This window comes from Canis lupus, chromosome 5 (assembly GCF_048164855.1).
Source record: "Canis lupus baileyi chromosome 5, mCanLup2.hap1, whole genome shotgun sequence".
Taxonomy (NCBI): Eukaryota; Metazoa; Chordata; class Mammalia; order Carnivora; family Canidae; genus Canis; species Canis lupus.
The window spans coordinates 7,048,087-7,072,443 of record NC_132842.1 but is presented as its reverse complement, the minus strand read 5'-3'; the positions used below and the strand labels follow the sequence as shown (position 1 = coordinate 7,072,443).

General features: G+C 42.1%; 1 protein-coding gene across 8 annotated transcripts in view; it reads right to left on the bottom strand.

Annotated features, from left to right (window-relative positions):
- Positions 1 to 6,735, bottom strand: part of ARHGAP21 (Rho GTPase activating protein 21) — a 136,324-nt gene extending 129,589 nt beyond the window's left edge. For 4 of the 8 annotated variants that reach the window (XM_072825327.1, XM_072825330.1, XM_072825334.1 and 1 more), the window contains exons 1-2: positions 6,185 to 6,333; positions 4,740 to 5,223 (exon numbers count right to left, since the gene is read on the bottom strand). In XM_072825327.1, coding sequence (XP_072681428.1) covers positions 4,740 to 4,817 — 78 coding nt within the window. In that variant the 5' untranslated portion in view covers positions 4,818 to 5,223; positions 6,185 to 6,333. Of the gene's footprint in view, positions 1 to 4,466; positions 4,559 to 4,739; positions 5,578 to 6,184; positions 6,334 to 6,598 lie in introns of those variants that run through there. The other 4 variants (XM_072825336.1, XM_072825337.1, XM_072825328.1 and 1 more) reach the window with 3 other exon arrangements.
- Positions 6,736 to 24,357: the final 17,622 nt, after the last annotated feature.

Below are 24,357 nucleotides of genomic sequence, written 5' to 3'. Positions count from 1 at the left end.
AGTATATACTTGATGTTTAAAGTCAGGAAAGTGAGCACAAGGTCACCTGGGTGGCTCAGTGGTTGAGCATCTGTCTTTGGCTCAGGGCATGATCCCAGGGTCCTGAGATGAAGTCCTGCATTAGACTCCCTGAAGGGAATCTGCCTCTCCCTCTGCCTGTGTCTCTGCCTGTCTCCGTGTGTCTCTCATGAATAAATAAATAAAATCTAAAAAAAAAAAAAAAGGAAAGTCAACACAGAAAAAAGAAAGAGGGTCAAACTCAACCCTGATGTATATGAAGATTCAGCAGGCCAGAAAGTTGAGGAAATTACCAGGCTGAGAAGTGAGGAGGAGGGACCAATAAGGTAGGTGGATAATCAAGACAGTACAGTGTACCCGAATCTAGGTGAACACTGAAGAAAAATTAAAGCCCTTCCTACATATTCCTTCACTAATTCAACAGTATTTACTGAGTACCTACTATGAGCCAGACACAGTCAAAGCAAACAGGGTGCCTGTTGCTATGGGAGTTGCAGTCCAGGGGGGAATACGGATAAAGCAATTCGCAGGCACTATTCCTAATAAAGCAAAGGGTGTCTGGGAATAATGCACTGGGGGGTAACTACTCCAGTCCTAGACGGTCAGGAAAGGCTTTCCTAAGTTAGTGATGGTGAAGGAGAGACCAGATTGATGAAAAAGCAGGCAGGAGGGAGGTGGAGGAGGAGAAGCTGGAAGGGTGGAAGGAAACAGTATTTGAAAGGACCCAAAGTGGAGAGAAGCATGGAACAAACAGTGTCCCCAGTGGAACAAAGTGTAGGAGAAGATTATTTACTGTCCTTTCAGCCTTCTCAAGAGTTTGAACTTTATTCCACAAGCGATGGGAAACCAGAAAATTGTTCTCCCAGGGGGAATGTAACAACTGACCTTGGATTGAAGGAGGAGCACTGTGAGTATGGCAGGTCCAGGGTGCCTGCGGAGGACCAGGCTCAAGGCTGGGAACCGGGCTCAAGGCTGGGAAGGTAGTCAGGGAGCCTGGGCTGTGGCTGACCCAAACTCAGGTAGTGGCTGCAGGATCTGGAATGCATACTTGGTAGGACTTTGGATAGGAAGAATGAGGAGAGAGAAGGGTCAAGGATGATAACCCGGTTTTTGACTGGGACAGATAAGGAGATAGCTGGTGCTATTCACTAAAAGAAGGAACTCCGCCAGAGGGGAAGGTCGCTGGTAGGAGTAAAATTTGTTAAGTTTGATGCCTGTGGGTGATCCAAAAAAAAAAAAAAAAAAAAAAAACCAGTTTAGCAAATAGGTCTGGAGAGCAACTATAACACGTGGGATTAGGCTGTAAATTTAGAATCACCAGCAAGCAGATTAAAGCCATGGGAGGGTGAAAAGTGAGACCCTTGGAAGTGAGAAAGAGTAGAGGAATGGCAAGAGCCTGGCTCTAGGTAAAGCCAACATGAAGGGGGGCAGAGAGGAAGAAGAACCCCAGGGAGAGAAAGGGGGAAGGGAGAGAGAAAGAAAGAGAGAGTGCCCAAGATAGCGCCTGAGAAGGAACAAGGGACAAAAGCCAAGTGCACAGTATTCCAGAAAGAGGAGCAAAAGGATGAATTCTCATAGTTCAGACACAGAAAAATGCCTTACTGTATTATCTACACTATTCCAAAATCAACCAATGATTCTCTTTCATCAGCTATAATACATTTTAGTCCTGGGATAATCTCAGTCTAGATGAAGAAGCCAAACATCAAATGAAATAAATTAATAAATAATACTGATTAGCATCAGTAAATATGTTTATTTTAACAACCGATTGTGGAAGGGCTGAAAATTCTATCCCTGGGGAATACTATGGCCTACAGATAAAAAAAAAAAATGAAATAAGTATTAGAATCAGGAAAAATAATGTGGTCTAAAAAGCTGAGGAATGAGTTGGTTAAAAAAAAAAAAAAAAAAAAAAAGGAGGCAAGCTGAACCTTAAAGGATGAGCTCTATAGTGTATGAAAGGGGTGATGATTATCACCAAGGATTCAGTCTAAATTAAGCGATTCTGTGAGCAACGCCACTTCAAGGCTAAATGTCGGAAGACTTCACAGACCAGACTGTACACACGCACACAACACACCAGCTCAGAGAGTAAAATGATGTTTTCAGACACACAAAGTATGTAACTCTGCATGAATAGAATTGTGCCATCCTTACTGTACAATCCCAAGATATATTCTACTGAATTGTCACAATTCGTTATTTGAAGAGGATTGTTTGGCATTTGTTTGGTTTTTAACCTTCCAATATATGCTTGGGGAGTGGTGCTTACATTTATTCATGTACCAACACAATTAGATTCTAATACATATGATGAACAAGTAGTTCCACATTATTTACAACGGTGGAATTAACCAGATAAGCCATGAATCAGAGATTCCTATTAATTTACTACATTAATTTCTTCTGTCCTACACAGTTAAGTTTTTGGCTGATGAACAATATTAGTATTAAGATATGTATGCTTGTGTCTTTGGTAGGTAGAAACACATAAATGTGTGTATTCCAAGACATTTAGGAACATGGCTATCGGTTTCTAAAAGCTTTTAAAGAATGACAGTACTACTCTAGAATGTAATACTTCTAATAAAATTAAACACAAAAATTAAGTGCAGTGTTTCAAGACTTAAATATGTATCAATCCAAAGAATTCCAGCGGCAACTCTCTTTTTATTACTAATAAATATTCACAAGATTTAAAGTGCATCCAAAGTATCAGTGAGAGGTAAATGCACAACAATGAAACAGGCAATAATTACTCCTTAAGCTGAGATATTAAAATGTTGTCTGACAGCATATAGCCCCTTTATTTCTATTCCCACATAGAATTAGGGTAACTATCTACCTATTCTTTAAAAAGCCAAACAATATGATAGCTTAATATCAAACTCAAGTTCTGTGTATAATCTTTAAATTAGCAAAATACAGGCAACAGAATGATTTCTTGGTTCCCAAACTACAAGTAATATGGTTATGCCAGCAGAAACATCCAAATGAAAACAAATGTCACAGCTCTTAAAAAAAATACATAACTGTCAGTGTTAATATAAGCCAAGTGTGCAACTGGAAACACTGCCTTCTAGCCAAGGACAAGATGTATCTAATATAAATTCTTGGTTTGGGGACATCCCTTAAATGACACCCCTCTCCCCCCCAAAAATCAAATAACATTAGCTTTTGCAAATATAATGCAAATAACATGCTAATTAAAGTATTCACAAGACAATGACGAATAAGGCTTTGGGACCACAGTACATATCATTATGTAACTACAATACACATTAAGCAATCGCCAAGTTGTACGTAGGCCTTCCAAAAGGAGTTATTATGGTTTACCGTGATCAGAGGATTGTGGTGTTATACTTAATCACGTTTTTACCTGCAAGCAGGTGTTTACAGGTGTCAAAAAGTAAAGCACGAATTCTAACTGTAACCCCCTTCTACGGAGTTGTATAGTTATGGGACACTGTACCCACCTTCCTGTATTTTCTACATAAACTTTCTAACCCAATATGAAGTAAGCTACATGAAGCAAGTTTCTCTGCCTGCTTTAAAAACAATTGAACTTGACTCATTTTTATTAAAATACCAAAACTCACACACACAGAAGTAGGCCTTGTTTCAATGGCCATGAACTTAAAATTTAACACTGACAAGGCACAAAAGAAACAATGAGAGTAAAGGCTCTTTGGAGGATGTTACTATAACCTAGTCAATCTGTCAATAAAAACATAGACGGCTCAAAAGTAAAGTTCAAAGTGTAACAATAGTCAGTACATTTAGTTAGCAAATTACAGAAACCACCAAGAACTATGTAAACACAATATAGCCCCTATAGAATTAAGTAGAATATAAAAAGAAGATAAATGTATAGAAGGAGAAGAAAGAATATGAGAGGCAACAGGGCATATGGGTGTCATAAATTAACGGCTTTTCTGATTTCTGTCCTGCCTACTTAAAAATTTTCAGAAAGCCTGGCCTGTAATCTTCCGAGCCTTCCCAAAGATGATGGCCTAAAGCCAATGCAAGCCACCTGACACCCAAGGGCCGCTCACAGAACTTCCCAGCACTTCCCAGCGGTGAAAAGAAGGACATAAATAAAGGAACAGGTAAAGGCAGGAAAGGATTTTTCAGCGAGCTGGAATCACAACTTCTACAAATCTGTTTTTCCAGGCTGTGCTCAAACTGTCCAGGAGAGAAAAGACTTGTTTTTCTACCCAGAGCAGAGAGTCACAGCAACAGCAAGCCCGAATACCCATCAAAGCCCAAGTGAGCCGAGTCCCCGTTGCAGCAGGCATACCAGCTGCCCCCTCTCCACCTCTGAGAGCGGATCCTGGATACAGACCCACAGAATGCACAAAGGCATCCCCGGCACGGCCCAACTCTAAAACTACTGGTGGACGGAACTGACAGAAGACAGAGACACTTGTAGCATTTCCAGTCACCTGAAATGGGAGGATTCCCGGCTCTGAGGTGATGGGGCAAGATGGGGCATTTCTAAGTGAGGAAACCCTTCTTGCGGAATCACTGGCAGTTCCTGGAAGCAAAAGCGGGCAAGGCTGCACTGCCCTGGAGTCAAGCTGGGGAACTCCCACAAACCAGCCCAAAGGCCCCAAGGCCTCTCCTCAAGCCCCTGGCAGCTGACCTCCCCGCCAACCCCAACGCCAGCAGGACACCTTGCAGATGGCAGCAGCCCAAGATGCTGCCTCTGCGCTTACCTCGCAGGTGGGGGACCCGCAGGCCTTGAGCTTGTCACCATCTCCCTCCGGCAGACCAGTCCGGCGTGTGGCCATCATTTCATTTCAAATTATAAAGAAGGGACCAACCCTTCGGGGTCCACATTGGGGGGCGGGATGCCACCACACACCGAAAAGGGAAGAAATGCCACACACCAGGCTCCGAGGAGGTGCAGGGCTGGAGAACCGAGGAATGCGCCCGGGAACGAAACGTTTTTATGAAAGCTCCTGCAAAACGCCCTGATGATCTCTTCGGACTTCAACTGACTTCACCGTCTTCGTCCATCTCTCGAGACTTTAAAAAAAAAAAAAAAAAACCACACACACACACAAAGACGACGGGTCTTCTCGGCAGCTACGGAGGCCAACTGCAGAAAGCGGTCCCCCTCCTCCGGGCGCTACTCCGCGACCGAGGGCAATCCGAGTGGGTCGCAAGGCTCGGGCTCAGCTCCCGGAGAGACCTCGCCTAGAACAGGGAAGAGTTAAAGGGCGTGAACTTTCTCCAGACGCTGACCTTAGCCTTGCCACCAGTCTACAGTCTACACCAAGTTCGCGTTTCCAGCACTCGGAAAGATCATCCGGTCCATGCTGGTGAACCTCACGCACGAAAGGGGAAATAATCCTCCCTTAGAAAGCAGAAAGAAAAGAGGAAAAACCCAGAAATCAGGGGGAGAGAAAATGAGAAGCATCCTAAGTGCACGGTGTGTGCGCCAAACACGCCTGGGTGGCGTGCAGCCTTCAGGGGGAAAAAAAAAATCCCTTTTCGAGTGCATTTTAATGAATGTATTTTCTGGGCAAAAGAGAGCGTGTACAGATAGGCTCTGGGGCATCACCCAGACACGTACACTTAACGGGAAGTTTTCTCCCCCACGAGATTAAAATGGAATGATACTTTCCGAAAGCTCGGATCGCTCCCCTACCCCCCCCCGCCCCACCACCACCAAAATAAAAACAAAAAGCCAGCCTCGCAGGCGGGCAGCGCCGGCCGGGCCGGCGGCGGGCGGACGGGGTGAGCCCTGCGCCCCGAGGCCGCCCCCGAGGAGGCGGCTGTTTGGCTTGGCCCGCGGCGGCGCTGGGCGGGGAGGTGTGCGCGGCCGCGGGCGGGACCCGGGCGCAGCTCCCTCTCCGGGGCATTATTCTGGAGCGACAGAAATGAAGCCGCAGCCCGGGCAACTTTACTTGCTGCTCCCCGAACTACCATTCGGCACTCTCTTTCCCTTGCCCTGGGGCCACCTCGGGAAGGGAAAAGATTAAAAAAAAAAAAAAAAAAAAAAAAAAAAAAAAACCACCACCCACCCACCACTATTTCCTCCGCCCCTTCCAGAGGCGGGTCGGTGATCTCGATCTCCCGGGAAGGGCGGCCCAAATATGCACTTCTCTAAAGGTGTCGGGAGACCCGGGGGAAACCCCCAAACCGAGGGGCTTACCCTTCGCAGCCCGCCCGGCCCGGCTCCCGAGGCGCGGCGGCGAGCAGAGCGGGGACGCGGGCGGGCGCCGGGCCCGGCCGGGACGCGCTAGGCCGCAGGCTCGGTTAATATTCATGAGCGGACGGGAGGCGCCCCTCCTCCACGGCCGGCCGGCCGGACCTCGGCGCCCGCCGCCGGCCTTTGTGCCCTTCCCTCCTTCCCCCGGCCCTCCCTCGCTCCGCACACGCGGGCGCGGCCCCTCCGCCCCCGCCCCCGCCGGGCGTCCGCCGCGGGCTCCCTCCGGCCCCGCGCCAGCGCCGGGCGGGGTGGCCTGGGGTGGCGGGAAGGGAGGGAGCCCGCGGCGCGCCGGGCTCTCCACCCGCCCGCGGGCGCTGCGCCCTCTCGGCCGAGGCGGAAAGCAAAGCAGACACGCACCGGAGGAAGCGGGGCGAGTGGATCCGCTCGGGGCTGGCGGGCCCCCGGCGGCGCGCCCCGCACGCCCGGCGCGAGGACGATCCGCCGCTGCCCGCCGCCGCGCTCCGAGGCCGCCGCCCCCGGCCGGCCGCTCCCAGGCACCGCCGCGACCCGCCCCGGCCGGGCCCGGGCTCTCGGCCGCCGCGGGAGGGCGTGGGGCGGGGCGGCGGCCGCCGGACTCTCCCCTCGCCTCGCCGGGCCGGGCCGGGGCCGCGCTCGGGCGCCCGCGATCGCCAAGTGACAGAAGCGCCTCGCTCCGCCGCCGCGCCGAGCTGTTTCCCGGGGGCGGATTTCTCGCTTCTTCCTCCCTGGATCCACCTCTTCCCACTCCACCTCCTTCCCCTCCCCTCCCCAGGGGAGGCTCTGGGGCTGAATATTTTCTGTCTTGAATAATACGGTCCCGGGAACCGACGCTGCAGCAGGGGGATTAGCCGGGGCCGGGGCCGGGGCGGGGGCGGGGGCGGGGGGGCTCGCCAGCCCCCTCCCAGCGCGGCTCCGACCCGCCGGCCTTCGCTTCCTCCCACCCAGACCCCCGCCCCCCAAAGCCTCCCCGGCCTCCTCCGGGCTGCCGAGCGCGGAGCGGGACCGGCCGGGAGCCGAGCTTTCTGCGGGGGAAGACGACGAGGTGCTGGGTGTCAGGGGCGGACACGGGAGCAGCTCTGCGGCTGGACTCGCCAGCCGGAGGGGTCACGGGGTCCCGGCCTGCGGGAACCTATCTTGCCGAATTTCTCGCCCCCTTCTTTTGGCTGCGGGAGGGGAAAGGAGCGGCGCTGCGAGGTGCGACTTGCAGATAATAAGGGAGTGTCCTTTCACGCCCAACCGCAAAATAGGTTCCCGAGTGCGGGGGAGGGGGTCGCAGCGAGGCGTCGTTCATTCACTTATTTCCCCATATAAATCTGCAGACGGCTGGATGAGGTCGGCGCGGCCCGCGGGACCGGGGGAAGGCGGCGGGCGCTCCGCTCCGCTCCACGGGTCACCGCGGCTCCGGGCCCCGAGCTCCGCCGCGGCCCCTCCCCACCCGATCCCCGGCCGGCCGCGAACCCCGGGCGGCTCGCCCCGCCCCGCCCCGCCCCGCCCCGCTCCGCCCCGCCCCGCCCCGCCCCGCCCCGCTCCGCCCCGCCCCGCCGCGCCGCGCCGCGCCTCACAACATCTCCCGCTGCAAACGGCCCAATCGGGAGGCGCGACGAGAGCATGCGAGCCAATCAGGGGCTGCTGACTCAGGCTTCCCTCCACCCTTCGCCCCGCCCCCGGGAGGAAAAGCCGCCGCCCCGCGGTCTCGTCTTCCCACTCCCCCGCGGACCCCCCCCGCCCCCCCACTCTCCGCTCGTGGGGAGGTGGCTCCCCGGCTGCGGTGCTCGCGGGGCTGCTGTGGGGTAGTCCGCCGAGGCGGCGGCGTTTGTCACCTTGTCACCCTCATCCTCGCCCCCTCCCAGACACACCCCTGCTCCCTTCCCCAGTCCTCCTGCTGGTGCTGTTGAGGGTCATTTGTATCCTCACTCCGGCGGGGGACTGCCAGCTATTGTGTCTGCTCAGCTGCCACCACCCTCCTGAGGGAAAAAAAAAGGAACAAAACCAAGAAGCTATGGGATCTGCTTACCTTTTCCTTCTTTCTTAAACCACACTATCCCCTGAAGATTTTAAGACCTCTCCCCATCCCCTACTCCCCGCCCGCCGCCTGGGGTCCCGATAAGGAACCCCCCCCCCAAACCAACCAAACAAAAACACACTCCCTGGAGCCTGAATACCTGTGCCTTCGTTTTTAATATTCCTCAGAGTGGAAGGTGCCAAACATTTAGAATATACAACTAAATCCTCAGCCTCAATTAGAGGAAAGACTGACTGGATCATCTTTATCTAGCCATGAAATTTGCATGTTCATGACAGCCCCTGACAAAACTAGTCAGCCAATAACAAAGAACAACAACAACAATAAAAAAAAGAATAAAAAAGAGGGAATGCCTGCCAGTCATTTGGTAATTTACTGAATAGCCCACTGGGCTATAGCAGTATCCAGTTCTAGATACTGTTGAGTAAATTAACAAGAAGTGAATAGAAATGCAGGGTTCAAGTAGCGTACCTCTAGTGGGCTTATAGAATATGTCCAGAAAGGAAAAACAATTTCAGGCACAAAACAGCTCCTTACAAATGCAAATGTGCATGCATGGCTAAACGGAGTACTTCATAGCTGAGGATATCTAGGGTTAAGATTTTTGCAATGGAAATTTTTATAAGTGTTGATTTTAAAAGATTTTCAGCTTGGTAAAGGAGAGTAAATATTGGCCATGGAAGGCGACATGAGAGGAGGTAAACACATCTTAGGAATTGTGGGGAAATAACATAACCTAGAAAGACATTTCTATAAAAGGTAGATGGGAGCATCAAGATTACAGTCTAGCTCCATCATTTACCTTGTGACTTAAGGCAAATTATTGCTTATGTGTATAAAGTACTAGAGCTATCGAGTAATAATGCTGCCTGCCATCTATATAGCACTGTCTCTGCTCTAGGTATCCCTCCAAGAGCTTTACACACAACTTAATGAAGTAACTGTGTGACAGAGACAGGATTAAGCCCAGAGGGTTGGCTCCAGAGTTCACGCTTTTCTCCACAACACTACACTACCCCTAACATGGTTTTCCAACAATACAACAACATTAACTAACGTTTACTTTGCTTATTATGTGCTAATTATTGTGCTTTGTGGGTAACTAATTTATTCTTACCTCTGGGTTAGGCATGACTATGATGTTCCATATTGGGGAATGTTTTTAAGAGCCATTATGAGAAGTTGTAATGATATGTATCTTATTTCTGTTACGATGGGAATGATCATGATGTTCTAAAATTTGGAGAAATTTTTAAGAATCATTACGATACATTGCTACATATGTGTCTATGTTTACAGACTATCTGGTTGGACAGGGACAGTACAGTAGCACAGAACTTAAACTGGGGAAATCTGGGTCTAGTCCTCTCCTGGGACCTCTGGGTGTGATAGCACTTTCCCGAGCTAGCTGGGCTATCGAGAACATCAAATGAGATAACACAAGTAAAGGAGCTTTCAAAATGTAAAAAAAATCATTATTCTGATTGCAGTCTTATTATAAAGCAGGTATTTATCCTGTTTCCCCAACTAGGAACTCTCTATACTCTGTATAATATTTTATTGTCATTGATTAGGAACATTTTAACGTGGTTAAAAATTAGGTCAATTCCTTTCTGAAGGTATGAGCAATAATAATATTTTATTAACGGTTTGAGCTCTCCTTGAGATGCATTCAAAGCAGACCAAAGTGGACGCTCTCTGGGCATCTCTAAAGTGGCAGCCATCAGCCAGTCATTTGCCATTCCAAAGGCGGATGGTGTAACTGGTGGAGAATGCATACCTTTAGAGCTCCCTTCAGCTGCCCATCTTGGGCATTTCACTCATTAACACCTCCACCAGAGGGAGGGCAAGAGAAAGGAAAAGGAGCCAAACTTAAATCCTGTGGATACTTGTTAACTGCTTCAGCGAGAGATTTGGTGAAACAGTGGGTTTGGGGATCACTGTCACTGAAAGGAGGTCTGGAATCAGATGTGGGTTTCACAGTTGGTATCTTGCTAGTTTTCTTTATCCTGAGTATCATGGATAAGCAAGAGCTAACAGTAATTGTACCTTTGTTTTACTTTGAAAGGCTAATGTTTTCCTCTTTTGAGCAAAGCCAATTAATAATCTCGCTTCTTAGAGTCTCCCTTGAAATAGTCTAAGAAATCACTACAGCCATATTCATAACTGCAAGACAGTCTTTGTACACTATAATTCTGACAGTGTAGACAAGACATTTTTAAAGATGCGAACTATATCCTTAAAAAATAGCTTTTGACTTTGTTAATGACATAATAATGTTGTTTTGGTGAACCACAATCAAGAAAAAATGTCGAAGCCAAAAATAGAGCCAAGTGTCTTAACCCCTGGTCTAATGTCATTCTGTTATAAGCTATGGATGATTTCTACTCTGAATATAGAAGTTGGCAATTCTAAGAGGCACAAGTCTTTGCCAGTGAATTCCACAGATGAAATGTGTAATTTGGGATGAAGCATTTGTAAAACTATGTGTCCGAGGCAGTTAAGACCAATGGCCCTCAGAAAAGTAAACATTTTTTTGGTGTTAGGACAATACTGTAGACTTTATTTCTTTTTCATACAATAGTAAAAAAGACATATTACCTGCTAATATTTCTCGGAAAAAGATTTTCATGTTGAATTGAATAGTTCCAGAAAACCCACATCTCTACCAAGGCATTCACTACTGTTAACAAGAGAAGGGAGTAATTTTCCATAATAAATAAGGTTTCTAAGATTCTTCTTCCTTCATCACCTCATTTATAATAATAATGTAAGTGATTTACTAACTTAATGTTCTGTATTCGCTAAATACATGATATTATTTCTGTCTTCGTGATGGCTATCATCAATTATTAATTTCTAACCTAAAAAATAGTGATGCTACTTAATTCAGTGTGTATAGTACCTAGCAAACTGCCATACACACTAGATATTTTTGAATGATTTCTCTGTCCTCAGCTTATTGTGATCTTTTCCTCCTCTGGACTATACTCTGCTTGGGTTTCTCTTTTTGGTTTGTTTGTTGCTATTAATTAGTTATTTGATCATGAACAATCTTATATTCTCATTTAACTGCAACTGAATATTGTCTTCTTTTCTATTAGATTATAAACTTCTATAGGGAAGATTCTTAGGGCTTTTACTTCTCTTCAGACCCCTGTAATACCTACTACAGCTTTTATACACAGAAATCACTACAAAATGATTAAAGAGTAGAATGATGATCGTGTCACTATTGTTGATAAATGTTGATACCTCAAGAAATCCCTGGCTGACCAACAATTCTCCAGAGTGCGAGAAGTACATTCTGTGTGCATATTGCTTAAAATGGAGAATATAAATTACAAGAGTTGTCCACAAAGAGAGCTCTTGCTATGGCTCTCAGCTTCCAGAAATGCCACATCTTATCTTTACTTAACTTCACTTGTGGTGACTAAGCTACTTTTTTTTGGCCACAACACCATGCCAAAAATTAATATCACTTGCATTTTTGTCAGTCATTATAAAATATCAGTCCATAGTTTATCCAAAATCATGTATCAAACATTTCTCCTAGATTCAAATAATTTTCAGCTCCAACATCTCCATAATTAAACTTGAGTGTCATGGTCGTCATATTCATCAGCATTATTAAGATTGTATTTCTATATTTTAAGAAAAATAAATATGAAAATATACAAGTTTTCATTTTATCCTAAGAATCATGATTTTAATTTTAAAGCATTCCAGTTTTCCTTAAAATCTGAGACACGTTTTTTAAATGTTTCCACCCACCTAGCTACATATGAGTTAGAACATCCTGTGAAAATACCAATCTGGATAGAAAGCCATATTACTGGAAAATTGATGTTTTTATTATCTTGGAATAGAAAACTAAGTTTTAACCATTCTAAATAAGAAACTGTGCTAGCAATTGACTATGATATCATAGACATAATTCAGAACAACCAAATCTCTTTCAACAGAATTAAAAAAAAAAAAAAAGGCTAGTTTTCCCTTTCATCTTCATGGAGCAGAAGTAGAAGAGATTCTAAAAACCTCTCCATTACTTGATTCAGTAAAACTCTGGGTATCTTTTAATATTCCCTAGGACTGTAGATTCCATTCCTCTATTCCTGTAATTGCCTGCATTCCCTGCTAACCCAAAAGTCAACTAACCAAGGGCTCTTCCTTCAGCTAGGAAAAGATTTGCAGGAGTATGTGGCAATTCACATCTGGGCTTAAGTATGAAAGATGCGGGCTTGCATAACTTCTCTCCTAAAAGATTTTTTCAATTAAATTTTAATTTCAAAAAATTGCAACATAAAAGGGAAAAAAATGGACTTTGCAACCAAGAGAGAGCCCCATCTTGTATCACATTTCATAAGTCCATCTCTTGCTTTCTTCCAAGCTCCTCATTGGTTGGATCTAACAGGAAGTCCAAGGTACTCAAAAATAATTCCTCTACTCTCTTTCATATACACAGAACATCTAGATAGCAAATCCTGATCAAAGATGGACGGGAATAAAATTAAAAGATTGATGTAAACATTTTTAAATGGCAGGGGGTGGCAGAGAAGATGAAACAAAGGAGCACATTAATCAAATGAGAAAGAAAGGATATATTATAGAAGACAACTTGCCCCAATAAATGGAAAAAGAGAGAGACAAATGTTTTACACCCTGAAGGAAATAAAATATAAAATATATTAAGAGTGAAATGAAAAGAGAATAAATGAGATATAAAAAGGAGTTAGAAGAGCTATGGAAAGACATCAAGAAGGAAAAAATCATATAATTGCAGGAGTAATAAATGGATCAGGGTTAAAAAAGTAAAAGAAAGGGTATTTAGCAGAAAATAGTGGGATGGTTGACAGCCTTTTTAAAGGCATATCAAATACAAAGGAAAAAGACGAGATTAAAGTGATTAGACAGGAGACAAAGACAAATAACAAAAATTGAATTTAGAGAAATTGACATCTCTAACAACTAATGAAACTAAAAAAGTATTTGAAGATATAACCTGGGAGACCACTAAATGTCCCCCAATAGCTATTCTCATCTTCTTCTCTAAGAACACCATTTTAGCTGAGCACATGCTCAATGAACCAGACTACATCTTCCAGCCTTCTTTCTTAGTAGGTGTGACCACATGTCTAGATTCTAGGCAACGAAATGTGGATAGGAAGGAGTGTCTGCTACTCGGGAGGTCTTCTCTTAGAGGGATTGGATCTGTGCCTTCCTAGTTCTTTTTCCCCTTCCTGATGATTGTAGATAAATTGCTTCAATGTAGCAAATAAAAATAGAGCACTCAGTTCAACTGGAATTTCAGATCAACGATGAATAAATGTTTAGTATAAGTATATCTCATTTATTGCATGAGACATATTTATACTAAAAAAAGTGTTCCTTGTTTATCTGAAATTCCAGTTGAACTGGGTGTCCTATGTTTTATCTGGGAACACTCCCAGAGATAGTGAGCATATGCCTTTGACCCAGAGAGGGAAGTCACCTGTGGAAGATGGCAGAGACCTTGCAGCCGGCCTGAATTGCCTACTTCTGGATTGTTACCTGAAAAATATATAATTTTGTATGTCGCTACTTCTTTAAATAGGACTATGGTATTTATAAGATTTTTTTTTTTGGTACACGAACCTAGCCTTTGTTCTGATAGGTGAAAACTTTCTTGCAATTCCAAAGATTAAAAGGCGTAACCGTGTTTCCAGAATTATTAAAAGAGAGTAAGTACTTGGAGAAAGTTGTTAAACTTTGAGTATAAAATAAAAAAAGGAACCTACAAGTAAATCGAAGTGAATCATCTAAAAGCAACTATAGCACACAGTCTGAATCCAGTCTGCTACCTAAGTTTTGTAAATAAAGTTTTATGGAGTACATTAGCACTTGTTTACAAATCTATGGCCATTTTAACACTATAATAGCAGAGCTGAGTAAGGGCAACAGAGCTCATGTGGCCTGCGAAGACTAAAATAATTTCTATCTGGCCCTTTACAGAAAAGGTTTGCTGACCTCCGACCCAAAGGAAAAACATTACTGACCTCAGAACTCTCGTCAGTATTAATTGACTTGAAAAGAGTTTTGAAGGAAGAACATGACTTAAAGATCATGATCATGTTGTCATCCACGTTTAAAAGCAGCAGCAGGACATTCTCAAATAGCTAGAGATTTGGAAAATACCTCACCTGTCCCCATAGCAATGATAGGATAGTGTAAATGACTAGAGGGTGATTTAAAATAAATATGGAAGGGACAGGCGTCACCTGAAAGAATGGGGATTATTTTGATGGCACAAAATTTACATGTCATAAATCTTGAAAGAAAAGCACTACAGTGGGAAGTAATAAAATGATAACTATAATCTACTAGGACAAAAATATGCATACAGAAACATTTGAGAGGTGGAACAAGGAGAAATGAAAGAGAATGTTAACTGCTCTTATTCTTTCACTGGTTATGGGGGTTCAGAAAGATAATATTCCTATGTTATCTAAGACAGAATGGTTGAATGAATAATTAGAAATAAGGTAAAAAGACAAGCCACAGACTAGCAGAAGATATATGCAACTGATAGAACACCAAAGATTTATATTGAGACTTTATAAAGAGCCCATAAAAAAAAATCAAAATTGAAAAGATAAGCAGACAATTCATAAAAGAGGAAAGACATGTGACCACTAACCATAATAAAAGATGCTCTATCACTGGAATCAGGATAATGCAAATTAAAATGATAAGGAGACCATTTCAAACCTATCAGACTGGCAAAAATAAGTCTGATAACATCAAGTGTTGAAGTGTTGATGAAAACAGAAGCTCTTACACACTGCAGGTGGGAAATATAAATTCATAAAACCAGTCAATGGCAACACTACTTGGTCAGGTCCCAAATCCTGGATTGTCTGCCAAAATCAGAAATGATTGTTCTCTCCACCTCAATATCCAGTACGGGTCTCAAATTTAAGATCCTACTCTACTCCCCTCACATTAGGTGGTAATTCTTTTTTCTACAGCTGGAGACTATAACATCCCAGGTAGCCCTGAACCCTTTTTTCTCTCACACTGCACATCCTGTCATCAGGAAACCCTGGCAGCTCTCACATCAAATTAGATCCAGAATCTGATCACCTGCACAGTGATCACTCAGATCTAACTGTCATCTGGATGATGATCAGAATCGTTAGCCAATCTTCCAGCTGCTGGTCAATACCAGAGTCAAGGTCACCCTTTTAGGACCTAAACCAGATCACTTTTTTTTCCCACCTTCTATTGGCTTCCCATTCCACTCAGATACAAAACCCAAGTCCTTACCATAGTTTCTATTGGTCCTGTTTGAGCCACCTCCTGGCTATCTGCTCCCCTGTTGCCACACCAATTTCTTTGCTGTTCCTCAAACACACCAGGCTAGTTCCCACTACTCCCACCGCTCACTCACCTGCTGTTTGCACCTGCTATTCTCCCAGCGTAGACTATGCTTTCTCCAACAGCTACTCGGTTCTCTCTCCCTCATTTCATTAGGGCTCTTGCTTAAACTTTGCTTTATTGGACAGGCTTTCTCTGACCACCTTGCTTAAAATAGTGCCATGTTTACCCACCCCGCCCCAGCCCAACTGCTCTCTGTCCACCCCTTATATTTTTTTTTCACCCCTTATATTTTATGTAATTTTTCAAAGCCCTAATTGCCATCTGGTGTTTTATATTTTCATTTATTTTCTATCTTCTCAGTTTAGAATGTAAACCTCAGAAGAACAGGAAATACGTCTTTGGTTTATTGCTATATCTCTAGTGCTTAGAACAGACCTGGCATATTCTGAACACCCAATACAATATGTCCTAAAGAATAACTAAATAACCACTTTGGAAAGTGTATTTTTTAGGACACTGACTACGAAAGTTGAGGGTGCCCTTATTCCACCATACAGAAAATCTACATCCAGAAGATGTCCAGCCAGAGAAACTGTTTCTCTTATGAATAAGCAGACATATATACAGTACACCTTTCTAGAAAAGTAGAAATAACCTGTTCTTTAGTAGGTGAATGGATAAAATCAGTTTTATGTGGGCAGTGCAAACCTGTTTAGCAGTTAAAATGAATGACTACGTCAATATATATAACTTTTTTTAAAGATTTTATTTATTCATAAGAAACACAGAGTGAGAGAGAGGCAGAAGCAGGCTTCTTCTTTTTTTTTTTTTTTTATTATAGTCACACACAGAGAGAGAGAGAGAAAGGCAGAGACACAGGCAGAGGGAGAAGCAGGCTCCATGCACCGGGAGCCCGACGTGGGACTCGATCCCGGGTCTCCAGGATCGCGCCCTGGGCCAAAGGCAGGCGCCAAACCGCTGCGCCACCCAGGGATCCCAGAAGCACGGTTCTTCCAGGGACCCTGATATGGGACTCGATCCCAGGACCCCAGGGTCACGACCTGAACCAAAGACAGATGCTCAACCACTGAGCCACCCAGGCATCCCAATGTATATCAATTTCTTTTCTTTTTTTTTTTTAATTTTTATTTATGATAGTCACACACAGAGAGAGAGGCAGAGACACAGGCAGAGGGAGAAGCAGGCTCCATGCACCGGGAGCCCGACGTGGGATTTGATCCCGGGTCTCCAGGATCGCACCCTGGGCCAAAGGCAGGCACCAAACCGCTGCACCACCCAGGGATCCCTGTATATCAATTTCTATAAAAAAAAATGATGTTGGGTGAAAATGCAAATTGTCAAAGGATGAATAATTTGATGGTATGTATATAGTATACATATGTATCCACATATGTAACATGTTTATGAATCTATAGATATGAATTAAAAGTACAAAAATCAGGGCACCTGGGTGGCTTAGTGGGTTAAGTGTCCAACTTTTGATTTCCACTCAGGTCATGATCTTGGGATCCTGGAATCGAGCATTGCACTGGGCTCTGTGCTCAGCAAAGAGTCTGCTTGTCCCTCTCCCTCTGCTGCCCACCCCCTTTGCTCTCTTTCTCTCTCTATATATATAAAACAAACAAATAAATAAGTAAATAAAATCTTAAAAAAATAAAAGTACAAAAATCATGGATCATACACCAACTTCAGGAGGAGGGAGGAAGGAAAGAAAAGAACGATGGAATGAGAGTTTGGCTGCAAAATTTCAGTTCTTTAAAATGAAAAGATAGCTCTGAAGACCTATAATTATAGCATATATATTTTATACATGATGTATCAAATAGTTTATCTGTTTATACAACACATTCTAAAACCAGAAATTGTTGACAGTGTTTGTCTTTGGGTGTAGAACTAGAATGGGGGAGGGAAGGAACGAAGTACCATGATTATTGTTTGGAGTTAAAAAAGATTATTTATGAGTATGCATTACTTTTGTTTTTAAGATGACAAGTTTAAAATGCCTTTTTTCAGTCCTTGTCAAATCAAGCAGACAGAAAAATAAAAACACTGAGGACCTGAATAATAGAATTAACAAGCTTGAAATAATAAACATCTGTTAAACTCTCCTTCTGAAAATAAAAGACTACCTTCTGCCCAGGCTCCCATGAAATAGTAATTAAAATTGACCATACATTAAACCATAGAAAAGATCTCAACACATTCTACAAGGTATAAAGAACATAAAATATTTTTACCATGTACTACTGGAAGCAGTTTGTTTTTTTGTTTTTTTGTTTTTTTGTTTTTTGTTTTTTGTTTTTTTTAAAGATTTTTTTTTTATTGGTGTTCAATTTACTAACATACAGAATAACACCCAGTGCCCGTCACCCATTCACTCCCACCCCCCGCCCAAGCAGTTTGTTTTTGTTTTTAATGGAAGCAAAGCCTTGAAGCCTTTGGAAATGTTCATATGCTCCCCTAAACAACTCTTGTATCATACAGGTGATTAAAGCCAAACGTCTGAATATCAACAAAAGAAAGATAATGAGGACAGTAGTTATCAAATTTGGAGGAATGTGATCAAAACTGTACTTCTAAGAAAATTTGTAACCTCATATCCCCTTATTACTGAAAAAGAAAAAATGAAAATAATTATGTTTAAAAATTAATAAAGTAGAAGAAAAAGTTAAACCTAAAGAAGGCAGAATGAAGGAATGAACAGACTAAAATATAGAATAAAATTATTCGAAAGCAAAAAGCAGTGGAAATTACAAGTAAACCTTTTTGTAATATAAGCAATAACATAAATTATTTTACTATTTAATAAGAAAAATAGGAATACATGGAAATAAGAGTGAATAAAGAAAATGGCCACAGATATGGAGGAAAAATACGAGAAGTAAAGTAAGAACTTGATAATATATCTGAAAACCAGGAAAATAAAAATGTCAAAAGTTGACTTATGACAAATCATGCTTAAAGAGACCAACAATAATGGAAGGAATTAGGAAAGTCCTTGAAAAATTATATTTTAAGAAAAGTACCTTAACTAAGAGATTTTTGGGATATAGATATTTTTTCTATAAATCATTAAGGAATAGATAATTCTTATGCCATGTAGATGGTTCTAAGGCACAAATAAAGAAGAAAAATTTCCACAAACAATATTCTAAAGACTGAATAAATATATGACAGAAAAAAAACTATGATCCAACTTCACATGTGAATATTGACATTAAAATCCTACATAAGATATTAGTATTAGCCTTAAGCAAAATACCACAAAATATTACATGATTGCAAGAAAGGTTCATCACATAAATGGAACTATTGTTCAAAATCAGGAGATCTTTTCATTTTAGTACATCAAGATAGATGCAGCTAAGCCATTCAGTACTCACTCTCAATAAAACTCCTTGGACTTCTGTTTTTGGGAAGACACAGTAAATGTACTTTTCCCTATTCCTTTCACTAAGTGCAATAAAAAAACCTAGAAAAAATATATATCGAGGGAAACAGATGAAGTTTAAAAATACACTTAAGTGGAGAAAAATGGAAATACAGTTGATCCATCCTCAAGCAATAGGTATAAGATATATATATATAGATATATATCTTATATCTATATATATATATACACACAATCTTAAGAAGTATCAGAAAGGTAGAGAGGAGAAAGAAGACTGCTAGAAATTACACAGTGATGAATTACACAGGATTTCTTTTTGCTTCGTATTTCCCACAAGTGGAGCTAAAGAAGCTGGCAACCTGGAAAGGCCAACATATGCAAAAATAAAAAAAAAAATTCCCATCAGAAGCCTACTCTCTCTATTCAGAGGACCAGGAAAGGGGTAACCTAGCAACAAAGAAAGTTTCTAAATAATAAACACTCCAGTGAAACACCACAGAAAACACTGTGGCCCCATGACATCTCCACCCAAAACAGCAAAGATAGCATAGAGAGCCTAGAAGCCCACACTAAACAGGTTATAATGAGTACCCTTGCCACCACTGCCCACAATGTCATTGGGGATTCATTGGGGACAATGGAATTCCATCCCTACCTTGCAGTAAAGAGGTGGTTCTCCCCCTCCTCCCTAAGGTATTGTCTGAGGAGGTTTAGGAAAGAATCAGGACTTTCGCTACTTCCCAGTGGTATTGAAGCCATTACAACATGGAACCAATGGAGATGATGTAGGGAGCAGTAACAAGGCACCTTTTACCACTCCTAGCCAGGAGGTATCAGTGAAGGCCTAACATGTATGTACCAAAGAATAGAGCTGCAAAATATGTGAAGCAGAAATGGATAGAAATGAAAGGAGAAACAAATACACAATTTTTGTTAGAGACATCAACATACACTCAATACTTGCTAGAACAACTATACTAATCAGCAAGGTATAATAAGAACTTAACACCATCTACCAACAGGGTCTGATCAATATTAGGAGAATACTTCATGAAAACACAGCAAATAAACATTCTTTGCAGGTGTTCACAGAATATACACTAAAATAGAACCGCTCCTGAGCCATACAACAAACCTCAACGAATTACAAAAAAATTGAAAGTACACAGAGCATGTTAATGGTAATGAAATCAAAACTAGAAATCAATAATAGAAAGATCACAAGAAAACTCAGACACTTGGAAAGCAAACAACACATCTCTACACAATGCATGAATCAAGGAAAAAGTCTTAAAGGAAGTTTAAAAAAACATTTAAGTGAATGAAAATAAAGATCCAGTCAATCCTCGAACAACACAGATAAGAAGTGGATGGGTCCACTTATATACAGATTTTTTTTATAAATACAGTATAGTCCTGTAATTGCATTTTCTGTTCCATGTGCTTTTCTTACTAACATTTTCTTTTCTTTAGCTTACTTTATTATAAAAATACAATATATAATACATGTAACATGTGAAATATATGTTATTCAATTTCTTATGTTATTCCCGTCAACAGTAGGCTATTAGTTAAGGTTTGGGGGAGTCAAAAGTTATCCATAGATCTTTGACTGGAGGGGAGCACCTCATTCCCAGGTATTCAAGAAACAACTATACAACAAATCAAGATTCATAGGGCACAGCTAAAGCCATACTGAGAAGGCAGAAGCATAGCACTAAAATGTACATATTACAAAAGAAAAAATTCTCAAATCAATCATCTAAGCTCCCACCTCAAAAACCTAGAACAAGAAGATGAAAATACACACAAACAGAAGGAAGGAGCTAATAAAGGCAGGAACAGAAATAAAAATAAATAAATAAATAAATCCCACCCCCCCAAGAAAGGAGCAGAAATTGATGAAATTGAAACAGAAAAACCAAAGAGAAAAATCAATGAAACAAATGAGCTGTTTCTCTGAAAGACAAATCTCTCACAAAAATGACAAAGACAAAGGAGAGAAGATACAAATTACAAATTTTGAGAATGAGACAGAAGATATCACTACAGGGACACTTGGGTGGCTCAGCGGTAGAAATCTGCCTTTGGCTTAGGGCATGATCCGGTCCTGGGATTGAGTCCCACATTGGGCTCCCCACAGGACATCTGTTTCTCCCTCTGTCTTTATCTCTGCCTTGTGTGTCTCTCATGAAAAAATAAAATCTTTAAAAAATAAAAATAAATAAATAATAATTTAAAAAAGAGATACCATGACAGACCCTGCAGACATCAAAAGGAAAAGCAGATGTGGCTACAAGAGCAGAAGAGCAACTATATCAATGCCCATAGCCTGGTTGTGACCTTGTGCTGGAGTTTTGCAAAATGTTATTATTGGGGAAACTGGGAAAAGGGTACAGTGGGTTTCCATATATAACTTCTTATAACTGCATGTGAATCCCCAGTTATCTCAAAATAGAAGTTTAACTTAATGAACTCTAAAAACAATACCTTAGCAAAGTATAATTAGAAGCTTACTTCTTCAACATGATGCCTCTTGGCCTACCCCCTCTACTATATTTAATAGTTGAGGAAGTAGAAATTCTACTAGAAATTCTAGAAATTCTAACCTAAGCATTTTGACAAGGGAATCAGACAAAAGGCACAACTATTGGAGAAGAGGAGGTAAAAATTCCAATGTTAAAACTGATCAATTATGCAACTAGAATATCCAATAGAAAGTAATGGCAAACTATTAGTAATCAAGAAGTTTGGATAGAAGGCCAGTCATAAATAAAAATATAAAAATGTTCTCATTTGAAATTGTCAAAAATAGGAGTAGTTTGAATGTGTATAAGTAAGGATTGATTAAACACAACATGATTGATCCAAAGAATGCAATACCATGCAGCTGCTTTAAAAAATGTGTAAATCTGGGACAGCCCCAGTGGCGCAGCAGTTTAGCGCCGCCTGCAGCCCGGGGTGTGATCCTGGAGACCAGGGATGGAGTCCCACATTGGGCTTCCTGCATGGAGCCTGCTTCTCCCTCTGCCTGTGTCTCTGCCTCTCTCTCTCTCTCTCTGAATGAATAAATAAATAAATCTTAAAAAAATAAAAATAAATTAAAAAATAAAAAATGTGTAAATCCATATGTATTTATATGTAAAATATGTTTGTGTCAGTCAGTCTAGGCCAGGTTTAAGCTATCATAACAAATAGCTCCAAATCTCAAAGGGTTTTTTTCTTGCTCACTTCACATATCCACTGTAAATCAGCTCTACATCATTTTCTCTATATCATCTTAACTCTAGAAGTCAGCATGATAGAACAGCCTCTATATAAAATTTTCTGATTTCATGGAAGAGGGTAAAGAGAGACATGGCAAAAGTAAAAGCTTTTACAGCTTTTGCTTGAAGATAATACGTATCATATCTTCTTACATTTCATTGGTCAAAGTTAGTCAATGGCCATGCCTGAGATAAACAAAAACAACATTTATTAACTTTGCACAGACAACAACATCTTAGAAAGGAGAACCAGTTGTACATGGGCCTAATATCATCTACCATAACATCCATGAAATATTATCAAGCAAAACTCAAACAGGTTACAGTTGGGGAAAGTATTCAATATAATTACTGACATTTTTTGGGAGGGTGGATAGTATTCAGGAACAGCAGTGCTACCAATTTCTGCTTTTTATATTTTTGTAATGTTACAGGATTTTGTAATAGATATGTATTAATTTTAAATTAAAATAATATTTTATTTAAAAAGTAAAAAAGGAGAAAAATCTGATCTTAGTCTCTTCTGCTTTAATTTAAAACACATGCATTTTCCTTTTGTGTGTAGTGGACATGGAGAATACATGTGACCATTCACAGAATAATGCTTAGAAGCATTTATTAAATAAATTGTTAGTTTAAAAAAACTAATCTTGTTTGAATTGAACACACAATTGATTAAGTAAGAGGTTCTATGTGGTGCATCAAGGTATAAGAAAATTCAAATCTAGTCAGAAAAGGAAATACCCTTCTATCCTACATTCAACAACTACAGAGCATAACCTTATAATCAGTATGTAACAGAAAGTTATTCACCAGAATTGGAAATAAATAAAAAACAATAGTATTTCCCAGGGGGGTTTGTGGACTTTCACTTATGTGGAGAAAGAAAAGAGAGGCATAAAATAAAAAGAAAGAAAGAAAGAAAAAGAAAAGAGAGGCATGGTGGCAAAACCGAGCTGCCAGGTGTTCTGGCCAATGAGTGGCATGGTTCTGCCATTAGGCAGGAGTGGAAGTCCCAGTGACCATTTTTCAGTTGGGAGGCTGTGCGCCATGGGGGGCTGTGTGCCATGGGCAGGTGATGGGGGAGACAGAGGTAAGAAAGAAGCTAATAGAAAGACAGAGTGGTGATGAAGTTGTGTATGGCTGAGAGAGAAGAGATCTTTTTAGCAAATATCCATAAAAGTAAAGGAGGACTGGGCGGAGGGGAGGGTGCTCTTGCTGTGTGATATATTATGTAAGACCCCATCCTATCCCCATGAAGAAAGCCTTCCGTAAAGACTTAGAGGCACTTGTCCCAGAGGTAGGGATTCCTCCCTATTCTCCTGTGACTTCAACACAGCAAAGCCCTTGGCATTCTTCAAAAATATCTCTTAAGAGCTTCACCAACCCCCAAATTCTCAGGTATACCTGGAAGAACCACATGCACTTGCTGCTGTGACCTCTAGGGGCTCACAGTGGATGGAGATGAGGGTAGCAAAATAAATTTGTCCGCAGTTACTCTTCTCCACAATTAGCAGGGAGCGCAGCTTTGAACACAGTAAAGAAAAGCCCGTAATTTGAAAACCCAGGCAGTTGTCCAATTAGCCAAGGGGTTGAGGACTGTATTGTTTGGAAAGGCGTCTTAAGGGAATGCATTTCCGATGCCCAGCCAGGCCCCTTGGCATGGCCTAGAGGAAGAAAATGAGAAGGATTGACATCACTCTGGGGTGTAATTTAGAATATACTCTCCAGTGAGAGCAGGAACAGCTGCGCAGATTTTGTTGCTTCTAGGAAACTGTTTCTTTCCCTTAATGTGGATGCAGACTATTGTCTGTCTCTGAGAATTGTTTGTCCTTGGGAGAATGTGTGAATGTGTGTGAGGGGATGTAAGTGGGGGTATCTGTAGGAGTATGTTTGAGCATGTTTCTGCAATTACTCACAAAGACTGCTAGCCTCAGGGAGAATGAGGGCTTTCACCCCACTTTGATAGAAAGATTGTAGACAGGGAGCCTTAAAGTGCCAAAACCCACTCCTGGACTGTTATGCCCAGCCGAGCTCACCTGGATGATTCTGCAGATGCCTGTAAGCGGCCTTTTAA